Source organism: Oreochromis aureus, linkage group 8 (assembly GCF_013358895.1).
Source record: "Oreochromis aureus strain Israel breed Guangdong linkage group 8, ZZ_aureus, whole genome shotgun sequence".
NCBI lineage: Eukaryota > Metazoa > Chordata > Actinopteri > Cichliformes > Cichlidae > Oreochromis > Oreochromis aureus.
Genome location: NC_052949.1, coordinates 3,314,376 through 3,341,370, shown reverse-complemented (window position 1 = coordinate 3,341,370; position 26,995 = coordinate 3,314,376). Strand labels below are relative to the sequence as shown.

The window sequence follows — 26,995 nt, the reverse complement described above, 5'->3', positions numbered from 1 at the left end:
TTCATGGTGTTGTTGCTCCCAGTATTTTCTTAGACAACCTCTGAGGCCGTCACAGAGCAGCTGTATTTGTACTGACATTAGATTACACACAGGTGCACTCTATTTAGTCATTAGCAGTCATCCGGCAATGTCTATGGGCAACTGACTGCACTCAGACCAAAGGGGGCTGAATAATTACGCACACCCCACTTTTCAGTTATTTATTTGTAAAAACTGTTTGGCATCATGTATGATTTTCGTTCCACTTCTTAAGTGTACACCACTTTGTGTTGGTCTTTCACGTGGAATTCCAATAAAATTGATTCATATTTGTGGCTGTAATGTGACAAAATGTGGGAAAGTTCAAGAGGGCCGAATACTTTTGCAAGCCACTGTATGTCAGGTCAGATCTCAGACTCCACCTCTCTGGGAACATCTCAGGCCCTCCAAAGTATGGAGGCCTATCTCCCCTCACAACACTTCCTGCTGGTGACTGATGCCGTCAGGCGTTGGTGCATTGGTGGTTCTTGGTGTCCGGAGCTGGGCACTCAAGTATGTACCGGCTCACTCCCGGTGACTGCGTGGCTCGGTCGGGCCTCTTCTGGGGTGTGGGGGGCCCTCAGGCCTCCCGGCCTCCGGCTAGGTTCACTCTGGCACAGCTGCCACCCTCCTGGGAAGAGCTGAGGAGAGCCCCAGATAAGGGGTCACCCAGCTCTTCCCAGGAGGGTGGCATGTTTCTGCCAGGTTTAGGTGGTTGAAGACTGAGCTTCAGGATCTTGGACTGCGGCCCTGGTCTTGACCAGTGCATAACCCAGGGAACGCGAATTCACTCTGATGTCTCCCTTCTCAACCTGAGCTCATAGATACAGTGGCTCACCTTTTATCACCAAATTTCTTCCAGCTCCACTCTTTCTTTATATGGAAACCTGAAAGTGCTATCATGGTCATGGTTGCTTTCATCCACAAGTGACCTCTGCTGGTGTGGGCAGGCCAAAGTAATTTTTGGCACCAGTGGTCAGTGCCCTTGTAGGAACTGGTTTACTGACATTCCACGATGGCCTGAGAAACTGCCCAAAAAGTTTCCCAACCTTCTCCCTGTTCTTTTTTTTACATCTGCAAGTCTTTTATGGATGAGTTGAGGTGGACTGGCAAATCCCCAGCAGACATGGCAAACCACATAAATGAATGCAGCTCAACTATGAGAGATTTCACCTGGCATACTTCCATGCCATAGAATGTATCTGGGCCTCTGAGGTAGGAGAAGGTGGACAGAGGACCATTGGGCAGTTTCTGAGGAAGGAAAAGAAACCCCAGAAGTTCAGGTCTTATGAAGACCCACATGCCTGGTGTGGCATCTCTATGTCCAGCCATTACCTGCGTTACTGACTGCTTGACGAATTCCGACATCAACATCCAGCCATATCCAAACTCCTCCAAGGCAGGTCTGGACACATCTTCAGGTCTGACCAAACCAGGAAGGTGGCAGAAAAGTCACGCTGGCATCTGGGGTCATGTCCAGTTATGCCATTATAAAGGAAAACTGGCTTATTGTTTGATGGATCATGGACAGAGAGGTCTTTAGAACCCACCACGGAATGGCCAAGAGGTATAGTGATGCTGGAGTGGAAAAGGCTGGCACCACTGGGTGGACAGGTGAAAAAAGTAATCTTCATTGTCATTCAAACTGCAAATCTGTCTTGAAAAACTGAGTTGTTTTTCTATGATTAATTTAATACACACACATAATATTGAATAGACTTAAATATGTTTGTATTTCTCGCATTTAAGGATTGCTGATCCCAGACTGCATTCTTGTTGAAAATCTATCGTGGGTTGACTGGAAAACTACTCTTGCTATTGTTGCTGGGGCACATCTGGAGCAGTAGCAAACAGTTGTGCCTCTCGAACCCACTGCGATAACAACACTATTGTGAAACTGGATTTATTCCACTCCCTGAGCAGGACAAGTTTTTTCCATTTTTGCGGGAATGCACCTCTGGGCATCGTCCTCTGTTCAGCACTTTCTACCAGCTTCTCTCTGCTGCCTTCTCAGTGGTTGATCAGGCAGGTCTGAAGAGGCTCCGTGATGCTTATAAGGCGTATACAGAGCATACAGAGAGTGCACATTCTGCGTTGATTGCCTCAGTGATCCGTAACATTCCAAGCATGTAATGTTTAGATATGGTGGGACAGCTAAACCATGTCCCTGGGGAAGGCGCTAAGGTCCCCATCTGGATTCCTGTCCAAGGCACTTCACAGCAGGAGGGTTACCATTTTCACCAGGCCCAGTGGATCACAGGGACTCATGTATCCACTGAATTATTCCAGGCCCAGGGCATAACAGAGGTGACACAATAGGACTACCAAAGACTGGTGGACCTTAAGCAGCCAGGTGTCATTCTCCCTCCTGCTTTTTCCATCTCTAGTGGTGGAGTTGAATGCAGCCTCCAGGAGAGTGACCGGTCAGGAGAAGTTCCCTGCACTTCACCTCTCTGACAGAAATACTGGAGAGAGATTTGGACTTCAATACAGAGAGCCAGGCTGCAGTCCAGTCCCTCTGAACTGGGACAAACACAAAACCCAAAGAAAGATGAACTGGCTGCCCTTCAGCTAGGGTGACCAATCCTTTTTTTGCACTTGTTGACTTGTAAAAGCCTATATGACATTTTTTATTTCACCATTCATTAACTGCACAGAGAAGGCATTGCTTAAATATATTAAAGTTTTCTTTACGAAAACATTAATAAAGTTCTTCATGACTGGGCTAAGTGTCCTCTTTTTTTGCAAATCAAAATATGGTCACCCTACCTTCAGCCCCCATCCTCTGTACAAAAACCTGTGTCTGCCCAACTTCAGGTTCCAGCAGTTGGACCCTCCTCCAGCTGGGCAATGGTAGGCATGGTATCACCTGTACCAGCACCACCTGTCACCCACCCATTCTGTGCTGTCGCACTTTTAAAGCAGGAGATACCACCAGAAGACATCTAGCAACCTACAACAGTCATGGGTAAGTTAACATAATGGTATTTTCCAAACAATCTTGCATAATTACTATTATTAATTCATGGATTAGTTCCTTACATGATATATGAGCAACCAGTGAACTTCTACTATTGTTTCCTAGAAATCTCTGAAGCTCTACCTTTGCCGATGCGGTTCTCACCAAGGAGTGCTCACACTGGACTCATAAAGACAGGTGGACTGGTTTTTGTGTTGGGCCACACAACGTTGTCTCATGAAAGAGACAATAGACGACTTGTTGCAAAAGCACCATGGGAAGAAGGACATCCTGAAGCTTGTGGATCAAGATTATGCAAACATCGTCCATCTTTCTGCTACAGATCCCGACAGCTGCACCCCACATTCAAACTGTACATATCCCATTATGTGAAGCACTTAGGTAAACCTCTAAACGTCAGTTCTTCTTTGAACATAAGCCCAAAAAAACTTCTGTAGATTCAGCAACTCTTCAACAGAAGGGAGTGACACAACTAATGTTCCTGTAGTCTTCCATTATGTTCTAGTTGTGAATGTTTCTTTTGTTTATATAAATAAAAACAGATTGTAAATATAAAACCAAATATTTAATCAATCTCTGTTTCCCTCTCTAGAGAAAACATAACATTTGGTTTTATTTTACAAGATAAGAATGAGGTGTTGTAACATTATTCTGTGTATGAGCAAATTTTTCATACACACAAAAAAGACAATCCCCTAAGTATGTTATTTTCTTTTACAAACTTAAAATCTTAATGCTTGTTAATACTTTAACTTGTATTTTGAAAGTACCCACCGGAAGTGTCAGTACGTCTCGTTATGTTGTGATGCACTTCTTCAGTAAACCATCGTGATAAAACGCACATGTAATCTCTGGTTATTTTTTTAATAGACTGAATTAGTTCATGTGTTCTTGTGTTTTAAAGGTTTCGGTGTTTTCGAGGTGAGTGGATGACAAAGTGGGTAAACTGCGTGAATGCAGCGGGAATAAAGGCCGGTTGAGACGCTGTGTGTAATGAAGAGGGAAGCTGTCCGTGCAGATGCCTGTTCAAAACACAGCAGACGTCAATAATTCGTTTCCAAAATAATTTAGAAGAGCACGATCCCCCTTTGAGTACTTGAACACTTTCATGGATCAAAGTGAGACAGACAAATGTAACCAGCGCGTGTTTCACGGTGATCGGCGGCGATCGATTCTGCGCAGGCCTGGTTCGTGTCACACGAGCCTGCAGTTTATTTTAAAGAGGAGCCGACACCATGAATGAAGTGGATTATCTTGATCATAACAGAGCTGAGAGTCTGGATTTTGAAGAAAAACCGGAGATTAAACCTCCAGATGTTGAACAGCTGCAGGACGCTGATATAAACCAAACCGCTGGTAAGAATAACACAGCTGGAATGTGAAGAAATCTGCTAACAGCTGACTCGCTGTGGGGCAGGGTGGAGATCACGATCGCACATCTTCTCACGATCTGCTAATCTAAATTTGTAAAAATAACAAAAATATTTCCTATTAATGACTTTTTGTGTTCTCGGAGTTAAAAAGGCGGAACTCATCTGGGCATAGTATAGCACCCGGCCTCTTTACACCGCGCACATATGCAAGAAATCTTGTAGTTTTTTGTAATTCCTTTTTAAAAACTACCTTTGAGCAAAGAAAAAAAAAATCGATATAACTTTCAAATAATATAAGGGGCAAACAAGAGATAAATGAAAAAAGGAAATATATATAAACAAATCAACTTATCTGTTTTAAGGATTATTGGGGTTTTTACGCATTTCACTCCTTCCTTAAAATGTCTGACATTAATCTAAATGGTTTGTTTGGCTACATTAATTAGCTGATATACGCTCACTGGCCACTTTGTTAGTTACAGCTGTTTAATCACTCATTAATACAAATTTTTAATCAGCCGGTCACATGGCAGCATCTCAGTGGTCAAGGCGACCTGCTGTTGAAACCGAGCATCAGAATGAAGGCGAAAGTTGATTTTGGTAACTTTAAACGTGGCATGGTCGTTTGTAACCGTCGCTCTGACTGAAACATTTTTCAGACCTCCAGTTTTTTGGTTCCCTCCACGAAAAAATGTTCTAAGCATGCAACTCGTTTGTTATCTTTATTTTTTCTATGAATTTTATTATAAAAAATAAATCTTACTAGTCATTCGTAAAGGAGCTTCTTCAGCTTTTGAATGTCTTTACATATATTTTCATGATTTTTGCTTTTAGATACAAAAATATGGACGGTTTTCTCCCTAAAGTTAAGTTTAGTTCATGTTACAAAGATATTTGTGGTATGAAAACATCACAGAGCAACATGCCTTTCCCTATGTTCATCATTACATATGGGGTTGAATTGATAACCACTTTGTGTCTGTACACTTTAACATTCCAAGATTTCATCCTGGATCGTGTAATGCAAAGCAACTCTCGCCACTTAATAACAATAATGATCACATTTTCCTTTAATCAATAAATATCTTTCTGCATGCTCATAAATCTGTTTGCAGTGTATCAGGATCTGCTGAGGAAATTAGGTGAGCTTACAGCTGTTACAACTTTTTCCAGTTCCAATAGAATATCAGTGTTTACGTTATGCTTCGGATTTATCTCCTGATGAGCTGATACATTCCTGGAGGAAAGTCTTGTGATGGGTACATCAAATTTATAGGAGCTAATATATTACATTTAATTTTGAGTAAAATTTGGAGTCAGAAGTATTTCATGTTTTTGTTGAGGGTCTCCAGTTTATTTAAAGGCTACTAAAAAAGTATTAATTTAATTGAGATTTGCTTCTATATGATAATCACAAACAAGTCAGCCTATTGCTGAACAAACACTCTGCTGCATATTAAAACAATCAAACAGTCAAAAGATTTTATGTTTTTACTTAATTACCCATTTAATCCCACTGGCAACAATTATTGCCATTTTATGCCATTAAAAAAATTAAACATTTTGTGTAGGGGAAGTCTAAGGAGTAAAATGCATTCACTTATTTTGCAGGGAAACATTTGGGATTAAATGGGTTAAGTAAATACTTTATATACTGATAATCAGTATATCATTTTGTCACAGTATAAACATGAAATTGAATATCTTGTACGGCTTCCGTACAAGAAGCTTGCAGAACTGCAGAACTATTGCTATTCAGTTTGACACGAAGTCATCAGGTATGAAATCAAAGGCTGACCTGCAGGCATCCCAAAGCTGCTCCAGCTTCTCGGGTTTCCTCCTCCATATTTCCATCTTTGTCCTCAGATGTACTCAATAATATTCATATCAGGAGACTGCTGGCCAAGCCCGAAGAACTTTTAAGCTTCTTTACTTTGAGAAACTTCAAAATGGAACCGGAAGTGTAGCAAGGAGCTCCGTCTTGTGGAGAAATTTGACCATATCACTTTGACCCACGTTACAAATCCCCCTGACATCTCCATACTGGATGGCACTCTAAACCACAATCTTTTCATTGTGAAAGCATTGTTGTAACTGAATCATGATGACATGTGGTTATATCAGATCTTATGCAAAGAAAGAAAGAAAAGGTTTTGGTGTCACAGGTGTGAAAAACCTCCTATATTCAATGAAAATAGGCAGTCTATTAAGCCATCATTATTTTGTCTCTAGCCATTTCAGTTTTTTCTTTTTGCTTCCTTTACTGCTTCATAAGTAATTATATCTAAGCCTTATTTTTACCACATCCCCAAGATAAAGATCTGTGTTTTACCAAAATTTCAATTCAAAAATTTTTATTTATACAGCATCCAATCACAACAACAGTTGCCTCAAGGTGCTTTATATTGTAAAGTAGACCCTACAATAATACATACAGAGAAAAACCCAACAATCATATGAATCCCTATGAACAAGGACTTTGGCAATAGTGGGAAGGAAAAACTTCCTTTTAACCGTGGCGACCAGTTGGGGTGAGAGGAGGAAGACAGGATAAAAGACATGCTGTGGAAGAGAGACAGAGATTAATAATAAGTATGATTCAGTGCAGAGAGGTCTATTAACACATAATGAGTTAGAAAGGTGACTGAAGAAGGAAACACCCAGTGCATCATGGGAATCCCCCAGCAGCCTACACCTACTGCAGCATAACTAAGGGAAGATTCAGGGTCACCTGATCCAGCCCTAACTATATGCTAAGATAAGTTTGAAGCCTAACCTTAAAAGTAAAGATTGTGTCCATCTCCTGAATCCAAACTGGAAGCTGGTTCCACAGAAGAGGGGAAAATGAAATTGAAAATTTGTGGTCCAAAGCTTCCATCGACTCATCATGGGCATGAAGTGTCATAGTGATTTTGGACTTCTAACGATTTGTTTGAATGCTTCTTTTTCCAAGTTAGAATTACCGTACAGCATACATCTTTAATGATTAAAAGAAAAACAAGAATTGTGTCTACAACTTTGAATTTATTTTGGATTTTCTAAGCTACACTGGGTCGTAAGTGTACATACAAGTTGAAATATGTACATTAATATTTGGTTAAATATCCCTTAGCTAATTGCACCTTGACCAGACTTGGTATCCATCAACAAACTTCTGACATAATTCAGGCTGGATTTTGACCACTCTTCTCAGCAGAATTGTTAGAGTTTATTTAAAATTGTTTGGTTTCCTGGCACAGATCCGAGTGTAAGCATAGTTCACAACGTTTCAATTGGATGGATCTCTGGGCTTTGTCCATTCCAGAACCTTAATGTCAGCCTGGTTTATTCATCCCGATGCCAGTTTTGATGTGTTTCAGCCCATTATCCTGTTAGAACATCAACTGTGTCCCAATTTCAACCATCTAGCTGTTGATTTGAGGTGAAGTTGAAGAATTTGGAGGTAGTCTTCCTTCATTATTCCATTCTGTTGGTGGAATTTAGCACTGGCAGTAAAACAGCCTGATGAGCATGAAACTGTCACGCATGAATCACCATGCGTGACAGTTGGTACAGTGTTCATGCAATGCCGTCTATAAATTTCATTAAATCAAATAAATGAAATAAAATTAAACTGTGCACTCCATCGTTGTTGTTTTTTTACTTTTAAAAGAACAGCTCAAAGAAATTAAAAATTAAAAGCCCAAAATTACCATGACATTCACACCCATGAGAAGTGGATTGAAACTTCTTACCATTACTGTAATTGTTAGGGTGACTGGTGATGGATAGTGTTTCATTTTTGGTCTCAAAATAATTCCCACTGTAACTTGAATTTCAGATTACATTAACAGTTACTGAAATCAAGGTGAACGTATAGAAACCTACAGTCAGTGATGTACATGTATGTTTCAGTATTCCCTGCAGATGTCCAGCAGATGTTGGTGATTAAAGAAGAAGAGCTACCCTGGACCCCCAGTCTGGACCAGCAGAACCCAGACCACCTCCACATAAAGGAGGAGCATGAGGAGCTGTGGATCGGTACAGGAGGAGCGTATCTTGCTGATAGCACTAGGCGCACATTGTCTTCTATTTCCATGAAGTGTGAAGATGAAAGAGAAGAAAAACCTCAGATTGTACAGCTTCATCAAAGTCAGACTGAAGACGATGCGGAAGCAGAAGCTCCAAACAGCAGCTCAGCTACAAAGATCAACAATGAAATTGATGAAGAGGATTGTGGAAGACCAGAAATTGCCAGGAACTCTAAACCAAATTTCCATTTGCAACTAAATGCTGTTGAGAAGGCCCCAGACTCTTCTGAAACAGACATCAGTGATGGAGATGATTGGCAGGAACCTTTGTCTGATCCTGGACCTGCAAACGAAGATGGTGACAGTGGTTGCAATATACCTAAATCAAACTTGAAAACTCTGAAATCGCTGAAAAGCAAGTGTTCTTTTCAGAGAAGGAAGACATGTCATTCATTCAAAAGGCCTCATGGCTGTTTGTCTAATGAGAAATTTAACAGAGTGAAACAAAGTGAACCTTCAAAGATGAAAATCAACACAGGAGAAAAAACATTTACCTGTGGTGTTTGTGCAAAAAGATTTAAACAGAAACAAAATCTGAAGACGCATATGAGAGTCCACACAGGTGATAAACCATATAACTGTGATTTTTGTGGAAAAGACTTTAGACATCACTATAGTTTTAAAGTACACATCAGAATCCATACTGGGGAAAAACCGTTTGTTTGTGGCATTTGTGGTGAAAAGTTTAGAAAAAAGCAAAATCTCAAACGCCACATGAGGGTTCACACAGGAGAGAAACCATTCAGCTGTGGTGTCTGCGCAAAAAGATTTACACAGCAGGGCGTTCTGAAGAGACATATGAGAGTTCACACGAGAGAGAAACCATTTGGCTGCAATCTGTGTAATAAAAAGTTTACACAGCAGGGGGTTCTGAAGAGGCACATGAGGGTGCACACAGGAGAGAAACCATTCACCTGTGGTGCATGTGGGAAAAGGTTTGTGCATCATCATGATCTCAAAATACACATCAGAGTCCACACTGGAGAGAAACAGTTTAGCTGTCCTGCGTGTGAAAAGCGATTTACTCAGCAGGGAAGCCTCAAGAGACACATGAGGGTGCACACTGGAGAGAAACCATTTGGTTGTAATGTGTGTGGGAAAACTTTTACTCAACAGGGAAGTCTAAATAGGCACACGAGAAGCCACACACAGTAGAAATTGTACTGGGTCTTAGTACAGTTTGAAACAGTTTTAACTAACCAATCTGTGTTTGTTAAACCTGAGATGAGGAAAACTTTAGGATTTCTGATTCACAAAGAAAGTTAACTTAAACTGAGTCAGACTCTATACACTAAACCTACTCACTGACAAGTTTTCTTTAACAAACTGACTCACTTCCTTATTAAAAAGTTGCTATCAAACCACTTGGATGAGCAAATGAATTTGGACAAGTTTACATTTTATAGACACTAAAATGCTGATTATGTGTCAATTCACTATTTTTTATTTACCATGATGGCTTTTTAATTTTTCAGTGGTCAATTTGTATGAGTGAAGACAGTGAATATCTCACTGATTTATTATCAGCTAAGAATTAAATCCATCTTTCTAACTGTGAGTCTTTGAATATTAATGCAGGTGTCAGACTGTCAGCCAGTCAGTTAAATTAGACTGGAAAACAGTGTACATTACTATAGAATCACCGTTTACATCAAAATCACCTGTATAAAGATTAAAAGTGTTGTCATGTGTACAGAAGAATTACAGAAGAAAAAGCATTTCTCTGTACAATGAAATTCTTCCTTTGCTGTCCATACACCAATGCCAAGTTAGGTAGGGTTGAAGGAACAAGATAAATACGGATACAAATAAGACAAGCTATTAAGATAAATAACAAAAAAATTAAGGATAAAAAAATTGTGAAAGATAAATAAATACAAAAAAAATAAGTGAAGACAAGTGAGGTATGCAGATGTCAATGTAAATGGATGTACAAAGGAGCTTAATGTGCAAAATGAACTTAGTGTGCAAAGTGTCCTGATGTGCAAATTGCAGTTGAGGTAGGTCAGCTGTTCAGGAGTCTTGATAGCAGTGGAGAAGAAGGAGTTGTTGAATCAGGATGTTCTGGATTTCACACTTTTAAACCTTCGTCTCGAGGGCAGAAGTGTGAACAGTCCGTGTTGAGGGGTGTGTGGGGTCTTTGAGGATGGAGGCAGCTCTCCTCTGGACTCTGCGATGGTAGATGCTCTGCAGAGAGGGCAGTGGAGTCCTGATGATCTTCTCCGCAGTTGTTATCACTCTCTGCAGGCGTTTGCGGTCCATAGCAGTAGTGCTGCTGTACCATACAGTGATGCAGCTGGACAGTGTGCTCTCCACAGTGCAGCTGCAGAAGCTGCCGAGGATCTTGGCCGACAAACTAAATTTCCTTAGCCTCCTCAGGAAATACAGCCGCTGCTGAGCCTTCTTGACCAGGTGTGTGGTGTTCAGTGTCCAGGTGAGGTCCTCACTGATGTTTACTGTGTTGTAATCAAGCACACTGTTGGAGAGATGTCTGTCACAGCTGGATCTTGGAGAAAATCTCAGTGAAGATGAGACTGAAATGACTTAAAACTGTAAAACTGAACTAAATGTGTTTTTAAAGTGACTTTTAAAGTCCAGCTGCAGACAGCCTGATTGTAATCTAATTACATTTCATATTGAAGTGTGTCCACAGGTTGGAATTCAGTCGTTAAATGACATAAAATACCAGTTTAAAGTTTCATTATCTGAAATTCAGAGTCTGAACCACAAGATATTTTCCACTGAAAATCAGTCATCGTGGGTCGACCCAGAACTGGAACAGCACATCATTTCCCAGTCAGAGTATATTTTTATGGCAGGATGGATCCAAAATGGATCGGGGATTCAGACTGGATCACACCTGGATCTGGTTTGGCTCCGGTCATTGCCTAGCTCATCCCGTCCAGATCTGTTTTGGATTAGTTCATAGAAGCTTATCTTGTCAAAAAGTCAATGCAGCTAGCAGCCCGAGCCATGCCTTGTCACGTTTAACTTCTTCAATGGATTTCTTGTTTTCTTTTAATTAAACCTGTACATTGTAAGTTAATAGCTCTTAGTGTGTAAGATGTCTGCGGTGATAAAAATAAAGATGTATTTTTTCAAGCAACATAGGTATAGTTGTCTTTTTTGTGGTTGTTGTTTACAAAGAATACAGAATCAAAAAATTAAAGTCTAAGGTTCAGGGTTTTGACATTTTTATGGTAATCAAATGATTTCCCTTTTTTCCCTCTTTGTTATGGATTTGGTGGCTTGAAGTTGAGAGAAAGAAAATAATTTTACTAAACAGCACATGAAACTCTCAAGTTACTTTATTTTCGTATGTGGATTTAGTCTTTTTGTTTTCTGCTGACAGTTGTCACTAACATGTTTACTGGTTATCGAGGCGAGCTGCTGGAAATACACTCTGGTCAGTTGGAGATACTTTTATGTTGCTATATGTATTTTTATCCTTCACATTGCCACCAACCTCATGACTCACATCGTTTCACAACAACCATAGCCAGGCCTGGAGCTAATTGAATAAGAAATAATTTGGTCTTGTTATTGGAAAAAAGTAAATATTCAAAGAGAAAAAAAAGATTAAAAAAAAATGAACTGCTCTTTCATTTTAGTTTTAGAAATTGCATAATTTTTTGATAGCTTAACTGCTTGTCAAAAGAACTAAACCCTTTCAGTTTTTTAAATATTTTTTAAAGAAAACATATTCTTAAGTCCAGAAATAAACAAATAACAAATATAGTAGAAGCATGTGCCGTTTCCATAATGTAGTGGTTATCACGTTCACCCTAACACGTGAAAGGTCCCTGGTCCGAAACCAGGCGGAAATATGCTTCTTTGCTTATGTGTCCTGATACAAAACTGTCTGACTGCAGGCACTGCTTTATCTTGTGGGGTTGTACTGCTGTTTGGGACACAAAGAAGAGAAAGTACTCAAATCTGGCTCAGGGGTTTTCTACCTTTGGAAGCTCTTTAAGAATGGAAAAGTACTTTTAGTATTTGGGATTTGTGGATTTGGAAGTTAATGACAAACACTAATAGCGCTTTCACATCTGGAAATAATCATATTTGTTGCAGGTCATGTAGTTATATGTTGAATTTGGAAGGCTTGATTTTAAAAAAAATGTGTTAATTTATTTTCACATTAGATTATTGTTCAAGCACTTTATGATACTACAGCAGTTGGCATCAGTGTGCACCATCACCATGTATACAAATTGTAATTAAATATGGAGTCACAGTTGTCCCGTGTCTGTTTTTGTGTTCTCTGCAGATGTCCAACAGCTGTTGGTGATCAAAGAAGAGGTTTCCCATGAATGGAGCAATAGTCCGGACCAGAAGGGCCCAGAGTTTCTCTTTATAAAGGAGGAACAAGATGAACTCAGGAACAGTGAGGTGGGAGAGCCGCTTAATGATCTAACGAAGGCTGATATCATCAGGTTCCAACTCACTGCTGGTCCTGTGAAGACTGAAAATGATGAAGAGAAGCCTAACTCTTTACTTCTCCTTCAAAATCAAATGGGAGAGGCAGTCTCTCCACTTTGCAGCTTAGCTAAACAGATAAAAACAGAAAGTGATGGAGAGGACTGTGATGGACCTGAACCTGGATCATGGAACCCAGATCCAAATACTGATGAGAAGGCTTCAGACTCTTCTGCGACTGACGTCTCAGATGATGGTGATGATCATGATGATGATGATGATAGTGATGATGGTGGTGGTGATTGGCAGGAACCTTTGTCAGATTCTGGACCTCCAAATGATGACAGTGAAAATAATCAGGGAGCTCCTACATCAACCGCAAATGGACTCAAATCTCCAAAAAGCAAGTGGCCTGTTCAGAGGCTCATGACAAGCCATTCAATGGAAACTTCCTCCAGGCATTTGGGAAATGTAGACTCACCCAGACAAGAAAGACAATTTATCTGTGGTATTTGCGGAAAACGATTTACACAAAAACAAAATCTTAAGACACATATCCGAATTCACACTGGGGAAAAACCATTTCATTGTGATTTTTGTGGAAAGCGTTTTCGACATCTCTATAGTTTCAAGGCGCACATCAGAATCCACACAGGAGAGAAACCGTTTGTATGTGACATCTGTGGTGAAAGGTTTACACAACAACAAAATATCAAGAGGCACATCAGGGTTCACACAGGTGAGAAACCATTCGGTTGTGGCGTTTGCACAAAAAGATTTACACAGCAGGTGGACCTGAAGAGACATATGAGAGTTCACACAAGAGAAAAACCATTTGGTTGTGATCTTTGCAGTAAAAGATATAACCGGAAAACACAATTAAGTGCACACATGAGAGTTCACACAGGAGAAAAACAGTTTGCTTGCGACATTTGTGGTAAAAGGTTTAACCGGATGGCGCTTGTTAAAGCACACACAAGGGTTCACACAGGAGAGAAACCATATGGCTGTGATGTTTGTGGCAAAAGATTTAACAGGAAATCACATCTCAAAGCCCACACAAGAGGCCACACGGGAGAGAAACCACATGGCTGCGATGTCTGCGGCAAAAACTTTGTACATCAGCGCGATCTCAAGATCCACACCAGAGTTCACACCGGAGAGAAACAGTTTAGCTGCACTGTATGTGGGAAGAGATTCACCCATCAGGGAACTCTGACGAGACACATGAGAGTCCACACTGGAGAGAAGCCATTTAGCTGTGGTGTTTGTGGTAAAACGTTTACTCAGAAGGGAAATCTAAACAGACACGTGAAAACCCACACAGAGTAACAGCTTTGAAGGTTCCGAGAATGCACTTACCTGCTAATGAATAATTTGGATGGATCTTTTTTGTTTGGTTGTTTTTTTGGTCATTAATTATGTCTGTTCACGCTATTGGGTGCTTTGAAGGATGTCTTGTACTGTATGACAAAAATAAAGACTATGGCTGGTGACATTTGTAGTAGGGGTGGTACCATGTGCTCAAAGTAAGGAAAGCTATATTGTAATTGGGAAATATATTACTTGAATTCAAGCTAGCATTTATTTATACATTTTCTATATCCAAGGTACGTAACCATGTTTAGTCATGATATTTTTAATAATAATCTATGCTTGAGCATTTTGTTTTTCTGAATAAACCAGAACTCGGTGGGTGTGCACCAAAATAAGTTTGGATCAGCATACAACAGTCAAACAGCAGCTATGTGGTGTTGGATTACACAGAACCAGATGGACACATCTACTCCTGATAGCTTTTCTGGTATGGAGTATATCAACTAATGTTATTTAGGTTTTAATTTTGCATTTAATTTCAACTCCTTATTGTATTTAATCACTTTCTTTTTTGGTTGCTCTAACAGTAACTTACCAACTTCTGTATGAATAAAATATTTATTCTTTTCATTCTTCTTCTTGTGCTTTTTACTTCAAGCGTGATGTCATCAATTATCATCATTTTTCACAATGCTTATATCCTGTGGCATTTTTGGATATAACTGTTATGAAGGACAGAAACAGGATCTTGGGTTGAAGATGATGTTGAATTGCAATGCAAAAAATGGAAGCTTATGACACACAGTAGATAGCACTGTAAACACTGAAGGTAAGCATCTTGCAGAATATTAATTATTTATTGCTTGGTTACATGATTAATTATTGCATTTAATTGGTTGGCAACCATATGGCAATCAGAAGGGAGAAATGTGTATTTCCCAAACAAGTTTGTGTGGAAGATGTTAACTTGTCTCCAAACTCTTGCCAGTTACTCTCCGAGCAGCTTCAAAAAGTGCAGCACAGACTGGAAACAAAACATTTGTTTTCAGATTAAAAGTTGTGCCTCAATATTGCAGCAATGACATTTCAAAAGCCACAGCTTTTACTTTGAAGCCAAACGATCCCAGTAGAGGGCAGTCTCTTCTTGCCATTATTAACAGCAGTCTGTCCTCTGGTGTGGTAAATGGACTGATTGTTATATAGCGCTTTTTTACTCTCCCAGAGTACTCAAAGCACTCTATACAACAAGCCACATTCCCCCAATCTCACAAGCACTTTATCAACTCACACATGCACCGATAACACAGCCCCCCCCCCAAAAAAAATTTCCCATTTCCTCTATGAACCACAACTGTGCAATACCAAATTCTATGTACAATAACTCAACTGTATACACATAACACTATTTATTACATATTACTTTTTAAAAACTGGAGATGGGATAAGATGGGACCTGATTATTCAAGACCTTGTATGTGAGAAGCAGGATTTTAAATTCAGTTCTGGATTTAACAGAGAGCCAATGAAGGGAAGCCAATATGCTCCCTCTTTCTAGTCCCTGTCAGTACTCTTGCTGCAACCTTGTGGATCAACTGAAGGCTTTTCAGGGACTTTTAGGACATCCTAATATTAACAAATTACACTAGTCCAGCCTAGAATAAATGGTTTAGCTAGTTCAGCATCAGTCTGAGACCGTATGTTTCTAATTTTAGAGATTGCACAAATGGAAGAAAGTAGTGTTGGTGTGTGTTACCTGGCTTCATGGATAGATAAAGTTGTGTGTCATCTGTGTAGCAGTGAAAATGTATACTATGCCTTCTAATGTTACTACCTAGGGAAAGCATGTATAATGTAAACAGAATTGGTCCTAGCACTGAACCCTGTGGAACTCCATAATTAACCTTAGTTAATTAGAGGACTGTTAGGATTAAAATGATTAAATAAAGTAGTTTTTATGATTTTCTATAAACACATTGCGATGTGCTCATTAAAGTGTTGGTGCTCCATGTTTTGAGGGTCGGAAGCTTCATTCAGCGCCATGACTGAATTTAAATATTGCGATTGACGTAGAGTGATGTTTTTTTTGCAACATACTTACACATCACGCTGGTTAACAGTCAAGATGATATTTTATGGGCCAAGGGAGTCTGAATAGAATGTCTCAAACTTAGATATTAAATGGAATCAGTAGGATAATATTAATAATCAAGGCTAAGCAGGGAGGTGGTTTCTCTTTTTCTGTCTTTGTTATCCCAGGAAGAGGAGCAGATACGAGGCAAGGTTGGACATGAACAGAGAGAAGACTCGTAGGGAGACAGCAGGACTGCCACGTCGCTTCCGTAAGAAGCAAGTCTTAATAACACTTGTTATTATTGGGGTATAAAATTGTACGGCCCGATCCAGGGTCAACCTTTTCTGTGAAAACAGATGGCTGATTTCACAGAGAGGTCCAGCGCTGTAACTTTTAATTTGCTTCGGCAGTTGAAATTAAATCTTTTTAAACAAAAAAAGATTTAAAAGGGCGATCGTGGCTCAAGAGTTGGGAGTTTACCTTGTAATCGGAAGGTTGCCGGTTCGAGCCCCGGCTTGGACAGTCTCTGTCGTTGTGTCCTTGGGCAAGACACTTTACCCGTTGCCTACTGGTGGTGGTCAGAGGGCCCGGTGGCGCCAGTGTCCAGCAGCCTCGCCTCTGTCAGTGCGCCCCAGGGTGGCTGTGGCTACAATGTAGCTTGCCATCACCAGTGTGTGAATGGGTGGATGACTGGATGTGTAAAGCGCTTTGGGGTCCTTAGGGACTAGTAAAGCGCTATACAAATACAGGCCATTTACCATTTAACAACAGACATTTCTCCTGTACTTCCTTCTGAAAAAACTGAACACATCAGGACTCTCCCTGTACAGCTGTTTTCTGTAGTGTGATGAGCTCTGAAACCTGAGTGAAACTCAAACCATTCCTTTGCAGCTGATCAGTTAGCTGTTTTACAACTACTCTTTTAATATACGTTTTTTTTTTTTTTTTTTTTCCCACAAAGGGAAGGTTGGAGATTAGATAAGAAAACTTGGTCACATCACAATTTAATGACTTCCACCTTAAAGGCTGACAGCCTATTCAAAGTGTACCCACTTCTCTTGACCTGTAACATCTGGGATAGGCTCCAGTAAAGAAAAAGCATGGAGGCAGTTTCTCAGTGTGCTTTATTGATGTTACCTTAGCCATCATCAACAAAAATGGTTTAAATCAGATTACTGCCACTAATAATTACTGAAAGACCATGTACACAGCATCATCTGGAATTATTCTCTTGTACTGATCAACTAACTATTCAGCAATTTAGAAACATGAATGTGATAAGATAACCCCTTGTTCAAATTTCCTACTCTTCCGTGCATGCTAGAAAGCCATCAGAAACACCAATGACCATAACACTAAAAATATGTAATAAATCATGTCATGTCATCAGTCATGTGGCTTTGTGCCAACGCTACAACTAAATGGTCTCTCTCTCGGCCCCATGTGAACCCCTACATCTGACACTTTAACCTTAATATTATTATTATTTTTTTTTTTTTTACAAAAGCTGCAAACTGTTTGTCCTGTCCTATGTGTCTTAAGTAATCTGTTTTGGTTTATTAAAATATTTTACTTGTTTTACGTCTAATTTTACAATGAAATGGTTTCTCTGGTGTGTGAAATCGCTTTTTTCCATTTGCACCACTGTTTACAAGTTTAGATTCAGAGTTTAACAATGGTTTCTGCCATTTACCATCATCTTCATTGCTGCTGCCTTCAGTTTCAGATCCAGATTCTGATGAAGGTCCATGCAAGTTATAATTATCAACACTGCTGCTGCTTTCCGTTTCAGATCCAGATTCTGATGAAGGTCCATGCAAGTTATAATTATCAATGCTGCTGCTGCTGCTGCTGCTGCTGCTTTCCGTTTCAGATCCAGATTCTGATGAAGATCCGTTCAAGTTATAATTATCAATGCTGCTGTCTTCAGTTTCAGAGCCAGATTCTGATGAAGATCCATGCAAGTTATAATTATCGATGCTGCTATCTTCAGTTTCAGAGCCAGATTCTGTTGAAGATCCATGCAAGTTATAATTATCAATGCTGCTGTCTTCAGTTTCAGATCCAGATTCTGACAGAGATTGATGCAGGTTAGAATTTTTACTCTTGCCATCTTCAGTTTCAGGTTCAGAAGCAGACAATGGCTCCTGCCAATAATTATCACAATCACCACCCACAGCAACATCTTTAGTCTCGGTGAAGTCTGAAGCCTGTACATTAGTATTCTGTGGTAAACAGCTACTGTGATGAGCGTTCCTAGCCTGTTTGCTTGCTCCATCGTCCTCAGTTTCTGTTTTCATTCGTTTACCTGATCCTCTGTTTTGTGTCTGCGCTTGCCTGTTTTTGAGAGGTGGGCCTTGATAAGGTTGTGGGGACTGCGGTTTCTTTTCATCATTTTCACTCTTCACATGAACAGAAGTGAGCAGGAACCCAGCGATATCAGCCTCCTTTATCCTATTAAGATTCACTTCAACCTCTTCGCCATTTATGTGATGTTCCTCCTGCTCCTCCTTTATTTGGCGTTCTTTGTGTTCGTCTTTTAAGTGGCATTCTTCCTGCTCCTCCTTTTCGTGGCGCTCCTCCTGCTGATTTATTATACGACGCTGCTCCAGATCCGTCTCTATATGACGCTCCTCCAGCTCCGTCTCTATACAATGCTCTTCCAGCTCCGTCTTTATACGACGCTCCTCCTGCTCCTCCTCTATACGACGCTCCTCCTCTATACGACGCTCCTCCAGCTCCATCTTTATACAACGCTCCTCCTGCTCCTCCTCTATATGACGCTCCTCCAGCTCCATCTTTGTGGGCCCTTCTTCCTGTTTTTTCTTTAGCTGGAGATGATCTATGACCCACCGTTTCAGACCAGCATTTAATTGAGGTGGAGCATCTTGGGCATCTGCATTGAACACAGATGTGGATAATGGATGAGTGTGTGTCTGCAGTTTTAATATTAATTAGAAATGTGTCCTTTTATTTTCAATTTTTGGAAAGATTTTCAAATTACAAATTATTCAAGAACAGCATTTATTTTATTAAAACTGGTGAAAAAGTCTCAGTTCCAGTTCACAGCTGATGGACCCAGCTGACAGTTGTTGTATATTTACCTTTCTTTAGTTTAAATCACAAAGTAGAGAGCAGTTGCAGCAGTCAATTGTAGTCATTTATGGATAAAATAATCCCCAGCCATGTGTAAGTTAGTGCCATCACATATTAAGTTATTGTGCCATCTAATAGTTTTTACATAATTTTGTGGGAATAATCATAATTTAATAGGCTACAATAAAATAAAAAATAATTTAATACTTACTTCTCCTGACTTGTGTTAACCCTGATGTTGCTCGCGGAGGTACAAATACAACCATTTTGAGAATTCCGGGGTCCGCTGGTCGAAGGTTCATCACTGGACGCATCCCCACTCCATTTGGCAATCTTGGATATGGAAATCTGAAAAACAATAAGCCATCGAGATATTCAGAGTTATACCCCACAACGTGTGAGACTAATGGTTCTTATAAATACTAATTTTGTGTTTACGCATTTTTCTGTTTTCTGTTGGTCTCAACTGATCCAAAAACAGATGCTAGAGCAGCCATGGAATTAAATCTTTAAAATGTATACATGACTATATACAAAAATATACAAATTTGGACAAGAAAAGACTTACCTGTTTGCTCCACTGAAAGAACGAGTGGTGCCAAAGGCAGCTGGACCTATGACTTGTATCGGTTTTTCCTTTGTGGCCAATGATGTCATCACAACTCTCTCATAGCTGGAGGAAACAACAGAAACATCAAAATGTTAAATTCTACATGACACAACTGCTGCTGGAATTAACCATGAGGAGCATACCAAGAGGTGGTTTATTTTAAACCTACAACACTGAACGGCACAAAGTTAAATATAAATTTGTTTCATTTCATGCCATTGGTTGTGTGTACAGACGTTGGAAGAAAAAGTCAAAACTGACTGTATCAAAGTGTGTTAGTTCTGAGCCAGTGGCAACAAAATGCAGCATTACATTCATCATAAAACCAAACTAGCAGCCTGAATATATGCAAAACATTTATAAATTTAGACATGGAAGGCCATACCTGTTGAAAGAACGAGTGGTACCAAAGGTAGCTGGAGCTGGGACTTGTGAAGGCTTTTCCTTTGTGGGCGCTGATGTCATCACAACTCTCTCATAGCTGGGGGAAACAACAGAAACATCAAAATGTTAAATTCTACATGACACAACTGCTGGTGGCATTAACCTTCCTCTCTCACTGTTCCTATCATATGAATCAATCAAATTAAACAACATTTAACCCACAGCTAACACTGTTCTACAGATCAAACATCAAAACACACATTAATTTGTGAAACTCAAAACCTTTTTAACATTGATAAATACACATTTTGTCCAAGCCGGGGCTTGAACCGGAAGGTTGCCAGTTCGAGCCCCGGCTTGGACAGTCTCGGTCGTTGTGTCCTTGGGCAAGACACTTCACCCGTTGCCTACTGGTGGTGGTCAGAGGGCCCGGTGGCGCCAGTGTCCAGCAGCCTCGCCTCTGTCAGTGCGCCCCAGGGTGGCTGTGGCTACAATGTAGCTTGCCATCACCAGTGTGTGAATGTATGTGTGAATTGGTGGATGACTGGATGTGTAAAGCGCTTTGGGGTCCTTAGGGACTAAGTAAAGCACTATACAAATACAGACCATTTACCATTTTTAAAATGAACAGCACAAAGTTAATAATGTGTTTTCCATTTCACACCATTGTTTCTGAGACCAGCTGTAACAATGCAGTAAGAACATGTTGGGGTGAAGTAAGATGTGCATTTTGTAGTCCATCTTCTGGAAAATGTCGTTTCAACACCATCACATAATCACAGAGTCTGGAGTACACAACGGCATTCTCATTCTAAGTGCTTATAAATTCCCCTTCACATCTTTCCTTCACCTACATACTGAAGACATCAAATATATGAAGCAAGATGTATGGAATTGTGTAGCAAAGTAAAAATTGATAAATAACTCCAAATATATCATATATTTTACATTCCTGAAAGTAGCCACCCTTTGCTTTGTAGACAGCACTGCAAACCCTTGGCCTTCTCTTAATGAGCTTCATGATATAGTCACCTGAAATGGTTTTCACTTCACAGGTGTGCCTGCCAGGGTTCATTTGTGGATTTTCTTGCTTTCTAAATGTGGCTGGGACTACCAGTTGTGTTGTGCAGAAATAAGGTTGGTACACAGCTGACAGCCCTATTTGACAACTGTTAGAATTCATATTATGGCAAAAACTATCAGCTAAGTAAAGAGAAACAACAGTCCATCATTACTTTAAGAACTGAAGGTCAGTCAGTCCAGAAAATTGCAAAAACTTTGAATGTGCTCCCAGGTGCAGTCACAAAGACCATCAAGCGCTACGAGGAAATTGGCTCACATGAGGACCACCCCAGGAAAGGAAGACCAAGAGTCCCCTCTGCTGCTGAGGATAAATTCATCCGAGTCACGAGCCTCAGAAATCACAAGTTAACTACACCCCAGGAAAATGCCACACAGAGCTACAGTAACAGACACGTGTCTACATCAACAGTTCCGAGGACACTGTGCGAATCGGGCCTTTATGGTCAAATAGCTGCTAAGAAACTACCACTAAGGAAAAGCAACAAGCATAAGAGATTTGTTTGGGCCAAGAAACACAAGGAATGGACATTAGTGCAGTGGAAATCTGGGCTTTGGGCTGATGAGTCCAAATTTGAGATCTTTGGTTCCACCTGCCGTGTCTTTGTGTGATGCAGAAAAGGGGAACGGATGGTCTCTACATGCATGGTTCCCACTGTGAAGCATGGAGGAGGAGGTGTGACGGTGTGGGGGTGCTTTGCTGGTGACACTGTTGGGGATTTATTCAAAATTGAAGGCACACTGAACCAGCATGGTTACCACAGCATCCTACAGTGACATGCCATCTCATCCAGTTTGTGTTTAGTGGGACTGCCATTTATTTTTCAAAAGGACAAAGACACCTCCAGGCTGTGTGAGGGCTATTTGACCAAGAAGGAGAGTGATTGAGTGCTGCGCCAGATGCCCTGGCCTCCACAGTCACCTGACCTAAACCCGATCAAGATGGTTTGGGATGAGATGGACTGCAGAGTGAAGGCAAAAGGGCCAACAAGTGTTCAGCATCTCTGGGAACTCCTTCGAGGCTGTTGGAAAACCATTTCAGGTAATAACCTGATGAAGCAAAGGTGCCTATTTTGAAGAATCTAAAATATAAACCATGTTTTGGGTTATTTCACACTTTTTCAATTATTACATAACTCCAAATGTGTTTATTCATAGTTTTGATGCTTTCAGTGAGAATCTACAATGTAAACAGTCATGAAAATAAAGAAAAAACATTAAATGAGAAGGTGTGTCCAAACTTTTAACTGGTAGTGTACATATATGTGAATTAGGGGTGCAACAATACATGTGTCGATATTGAACCATTCGATACAGTGCTTTCGGTTCGGTACGCATATGTATCGAACAATACTTTATTTTTAATTTATTTTATATACTTTTCTTCTGACGATGCTGTCTGTGTTGAGCGCTCAGTGGATCTGCGTTCGACTACTCCGCCTAGGCTGCACTGTCGAGTGCAGATCCACTGAGTGCACCGCAAGCTAGCAAGACAGAAGTTAAGCTCGTTGCAACATGGCAACTGCCTCAACGCTACTAGAAATTGAACCTCCCCGACCCTCATTCAGATCCGGCCTTTGGAACTATCTTGGTTTTCATGTGAAGCATGACCCTGATGGTAAGCGCGTCATGGACAAAAGTAAAACAGTATGTCGGATGTGCCACACAATGCTCAATTGGTGGGAACTAGTGTTAGCGCAGTTAGCTTGTTAACGTGTTGACGCCGTCCAGCCCCACGCACGGGGCGATCCGAGGTAACTTGTTAACGGAGATTTGCCGTGTTATGGCGTTAGTGTCATTTTAACGAGATTAACGCTGACAGCACTCGTGGGAACACAACGATTATGACTGCACATTTACGCCGACATCATCCTTGTGCAAAGACAAGTGGAAGCAGACAAAAACAACAAGCACGCATGCTACAAACTTTACCCGAGTCATTTAGACAGCCGTTAGCACATGATTCTCCTTATGGGGACCTGATATGTTTAATATGCTGCTGAGAATATACCCCAGAAGAAGCGTATAGTATAGCTTTTATTTTGGAAAGAGCCATTTCTCTGTAATAAACTCTCTTTTCCAAAGATGAGTGATTTCTCGATCTGACAGATTTATTTTTTTTATTATTTTGTTGTTTCAGCAACATTAAATTTAAAAACTGTACTTTTGAGTTAAAATATATATTTATAATTTTAATAAATGACAAATTAAAATGGCATGAACATTTTTTTGTATCAAAAAAATATCGAACCGTGACACCAAAGTATCGAACCGAACCGAATCGTGAATTTTGTGTATCGTTGCACCCCTAACGTGAATATGTATTCATGAAAACATATGGAGTTTCTTGACATGGAAGGACTTGCCTGTTGGCTCCATTGAAAGAATGACTGGTTGCTGGAGCTGGGACTTGTAAAGGCTTTTCCTTTGTGGGCGCTGATGTCATCACAACTCTCTCATAGCTGGGGGAAACAACAGAAACATCAAAATGTTAAATTCTACATGACACAACTGCTGGTGGCATTAACAATGAGGAGCATAGAGACGGTTTATAATAAACGCACACCTTCCTCTCTCACTGTTCCTATCATATGAATCAATCAAATGAAACAACATTTAACCCACAACTAACACTGTTGTATGTCTGTGAAGGTTCTCAGTCATCCAGGTCATCGTAGTCAAAGGAGTTTGCAAAACGTTTCACCTCTCATCCGAGAAGCTTCTCGGATGAGAGGTGAAACGTCTTCAAGCAACTCAAAGAAGTCCAGACGCTTTTCTTTGCAAACTCCTTTGACTAACACTGTTGTACAGATCAAACATGTATGATTTTCATACAGATCATGTATGATTTTCGTTCCACTTCTCACGTGTACACCACTTTGTATTGGTCTTTCACGTGGAATTCCAGTAAAATTGATTCATGTTTGTGGCTGTAATGTGACAAAATGTGGGAAAGTTCAAGGGGGCCGAATACTTTTGCAAGCCACTGTAAGTAACTTAGATAACATAAAAATGTTGTTTGGCTTTTTTCAGTGTTTTATTTGTGCCTGAGTAAATCGGTTTGGCTGAGATTAAAGTTACAGTTTTCACACAGCTGAATAAACGTCAAACAGAAAACTGATTAAACAAATGTGAGATGGTCGAGAATTTATTCCAGTGTCCTATCATATTTTAGTGAGCAAGGAGCAGACGGTTGAGTTTATTAAACATCACTGAGACAATCTGCAAATTCCATTAAAAGTTTAATAAACTGTCACCTTGTCTTTATTTTTAGTTAGCACATACCGTAAACACTTCAAGCTGTAAGCTAATTATAGTTATATAAGAGCAGATGCATGCTGGTGCAATAAGCTTTACGGTTTATGTCCAGTGGATGCATGATGTGATCAGTCGACTAATCGCAAAAATAATCGGTGACTAGTCGACTATCAAAAATAATCGTTTGTAGCAGCCCTAGGTGTAATGCAATAATGGTGGTGGTAAATACTGGGACTCTACAGTGCCACAGCTCAGAGTTAAGCCCCTTTTTAATTAGTACCTAGTCCTAGTCAAATTGACTCAGCACGGTTTTCAGGGTTTTCCATTAGGTCATAGTACCTGGTAGCAAGTACTTTTTTAGTACCTGCTCTCCCGGGGTTCCAAGCAATCTGAACAGGTACTGAAATGTGACGTCATCAGACTGCATGCCACCGATTGGCTGGTCAGTAACCCTACCCACTCGATGAGTAATGAGAGCGTCTCGTTCACGAAAATAAAACCGCCATTACTGGGCTGTAGAAAAAGGGGCTTTGTGATTAGATAAGAGAAGACGGCAGAAAGAACGCGATACATGTAGAAAAAGAAAGGGATCGATACAGACGAGTGCGCCGGAGATAGCTGAGAAAAACTGAGAGAAAAATAAAGAACAAACGTTCTGTGCAAAAAGAAAAGTGGACATTGAAAACAGAGCAATGGCTGCACACAAAAAAAAACACGCAATTTTCTCCACAGTGAACATGCTCAAAGCTAAATATCATTCCAGCTCATGAATGAGCACCTCCACATGTAAGCCCGGGTTAAAAATCCTGGAAGGACAAGCTGGAGCTCAATTTTCTTAACGAGCAAACAAGTGGGGGAGTTGATTAAAAGAGCGGAACAAAATGAGCCCCTAAAACTGTTCACAGCCTTCACCCTTCATTTGTGTTTTCATTTGAACATGCACATTTATCATGTTTCAGTGGTTATAATGTGTGTATGTACAGTTCTATGTTGCTTGATCTCTAAATCCTAGTTGAATACGCCTGTACTAGTACACCACGTAGCTGTGTTTCCTGTAAAAGCGTCTCACACGTTTCTGTTCCCAGCACAGCGTTGGAAAGATAAAGAGGCTCGAAGGGACGTTAACACTGCTTCCTCGCATGCAAATAAACGTAATTGTTACGCTTTGTGTCTCACTTCGTAAAGTAATTTTTCAAACAGTAACACCGATTCACGCGTCGCTTCCAGGCACAACTTGAATTACCTGTCCAGCAGAAAGCAGGCCACTTCGGCATCACTCTGAAAACTTTTGTCCCTCTTCAGCGAGGTCCACCTGGAGAAGGCGACGCCTAAGAACACTTTCGTTTCTTCCAAGAGTTTTTCCTCTTCGTGCCCCAGCTTGTTCGTCAGCACGTCCTTGATCTTTTCTCCTGAGAAATAATAATTATGATCCTGCATTTTTCCAAATGCGGACACTCAAACTCCCCACGACACCACAAAAAGTTAAGGCACAAGCGACGATTCTTCCATGAGGACGATAAAAACTTTACGACTAGCACATGACCAAAACAGCAGCGTGCCCCTCAGTCCGAACTTTGTTTTGTTCCCCCTTGCAACACACATCCCCCAACAGAAAGTTCCTACCCCTGAATTTTACCCGGCAGTATTGCCCTTTCTGGTTGTGACCTGGTAAAGGGTGTGTAGCTCACTCAGATAATCTGATCTTTATCCAATATCAAGTAATTAAAAAAGAAGGCAGGTTTCCATTTGTAAAAATTTCAAATTGAATAAAAAGAGAGCTGTTTACAAAGTTTGAAAGGTGAATAAAATAAGAGCCTCAATGCAAAGTGAGACCAGTTTTCTCTAAAATACCAAAAATAAGTTATTACAGAATCTAAAATGGCTTAGTAAAATATTAATGATTCATTAGCGGGGAAAAATGCATAAATGATCTAAATCATTAAGATAAGAAAGTTATGGTAACATATTCTTTACTGATCGTGAGTATAAGGAGCGTCGGGAAGCATCCATACACCACCTGGGGACCGACTCCACTTAACGCATGTTTTTAAAATAAGTGTATTGGACTGAAAGGAGCACAAGCAGAAAGTACTTATAACTCAGTGAAATGGAAGTATGTTAACGCCACAAAAACTGTAAAAAGTACCATTTTGAGTACATGTCAGTTACATCTCTAAAGGATCCGTCCAGGGTATAAAACACATAAATATACACTTCTTTGTTGTCAAAACAACGCTTCTAAAGAAAAAGGTGTGTCCAGCAGATTAACAGGATTGGATGTAATGTTATAGGTGTGATTATAACAGTAAAAAGTGGGTT

General features: G+C 40.2%; 2 protein-coding genes across 4 annotated transcripts; one reads left to right on the top strand and one right to left on the bottom strand.

Moving 5' to 3' along the window:
• The first annotated feature begins 3,848 nt into the window (after window positions 1-3,848).
• On the top strand, window positions 3,849-16,771 carry LOC116323488 (zinc finger protein OZF-like). 3 transcript variants are annotated; one of them, XM_039616384.1, is made up of 3 exons: window positions 3,849-4,354; window positions 8,266-9,376; window positions 12,712-12,780. In XM_039616384.1, exons 1-3 carry the CDS (start codon window positions 4,234-4,236, stop codon window positions 12,752-12,754), a joined length of 1,275 nt encoding a protein of 424 aa, XP_039472318.1. In that variant the 5' UTR covers window positions 3,849-4,233; the 3' UTR covers window positions 12,755-12,780. The 3 variants fall into 3 exon arrangements, with proteins under 3 accessions (XP_039472318.1, XP_039472317.1, XP_031599694.2); XM_039616383.1 differs by having other exon boundaries at window positions 8,266-12,852; XM_031743834.2 differs by lacking the exon at window positions 8,266-9,376 and having other exon boundaries at window positions 3,853-4,354; window positions 12,712-16,771.
• Window positions 16,772-17,353: 582 nt separating this feature from the next.
• LOC116323480 (cilia- and flagella-associated protein 251-like) lies at window positions 17,354-26,294 on the bottom strand. The gene is made up of 6 exons (XM_031743820.2): window positions 25,920-26,294; window positions 23,785-23,880; window positions 20,340-20,435; window positions 19,913-20,017; window positions 19,556-19,692; window positions 17,354-19,144 (listed from the first exon to the last, which is right to left on the bottom strand). The coding sequence occupies exons 1-6, from the start codon at window positions 26,111-26,113 to the stop codon at window positions 17,808-17,810; spliced, it is 1,965 nt and encodes a 654-aa protein (XP_031599680.2). The 5' UTR covers window positions 26,114-26,294; the 3' UTR covers window positions 17,354-17,807.
• Window positions 26,295-26,995: the final 701 nt, after the last annotated feature.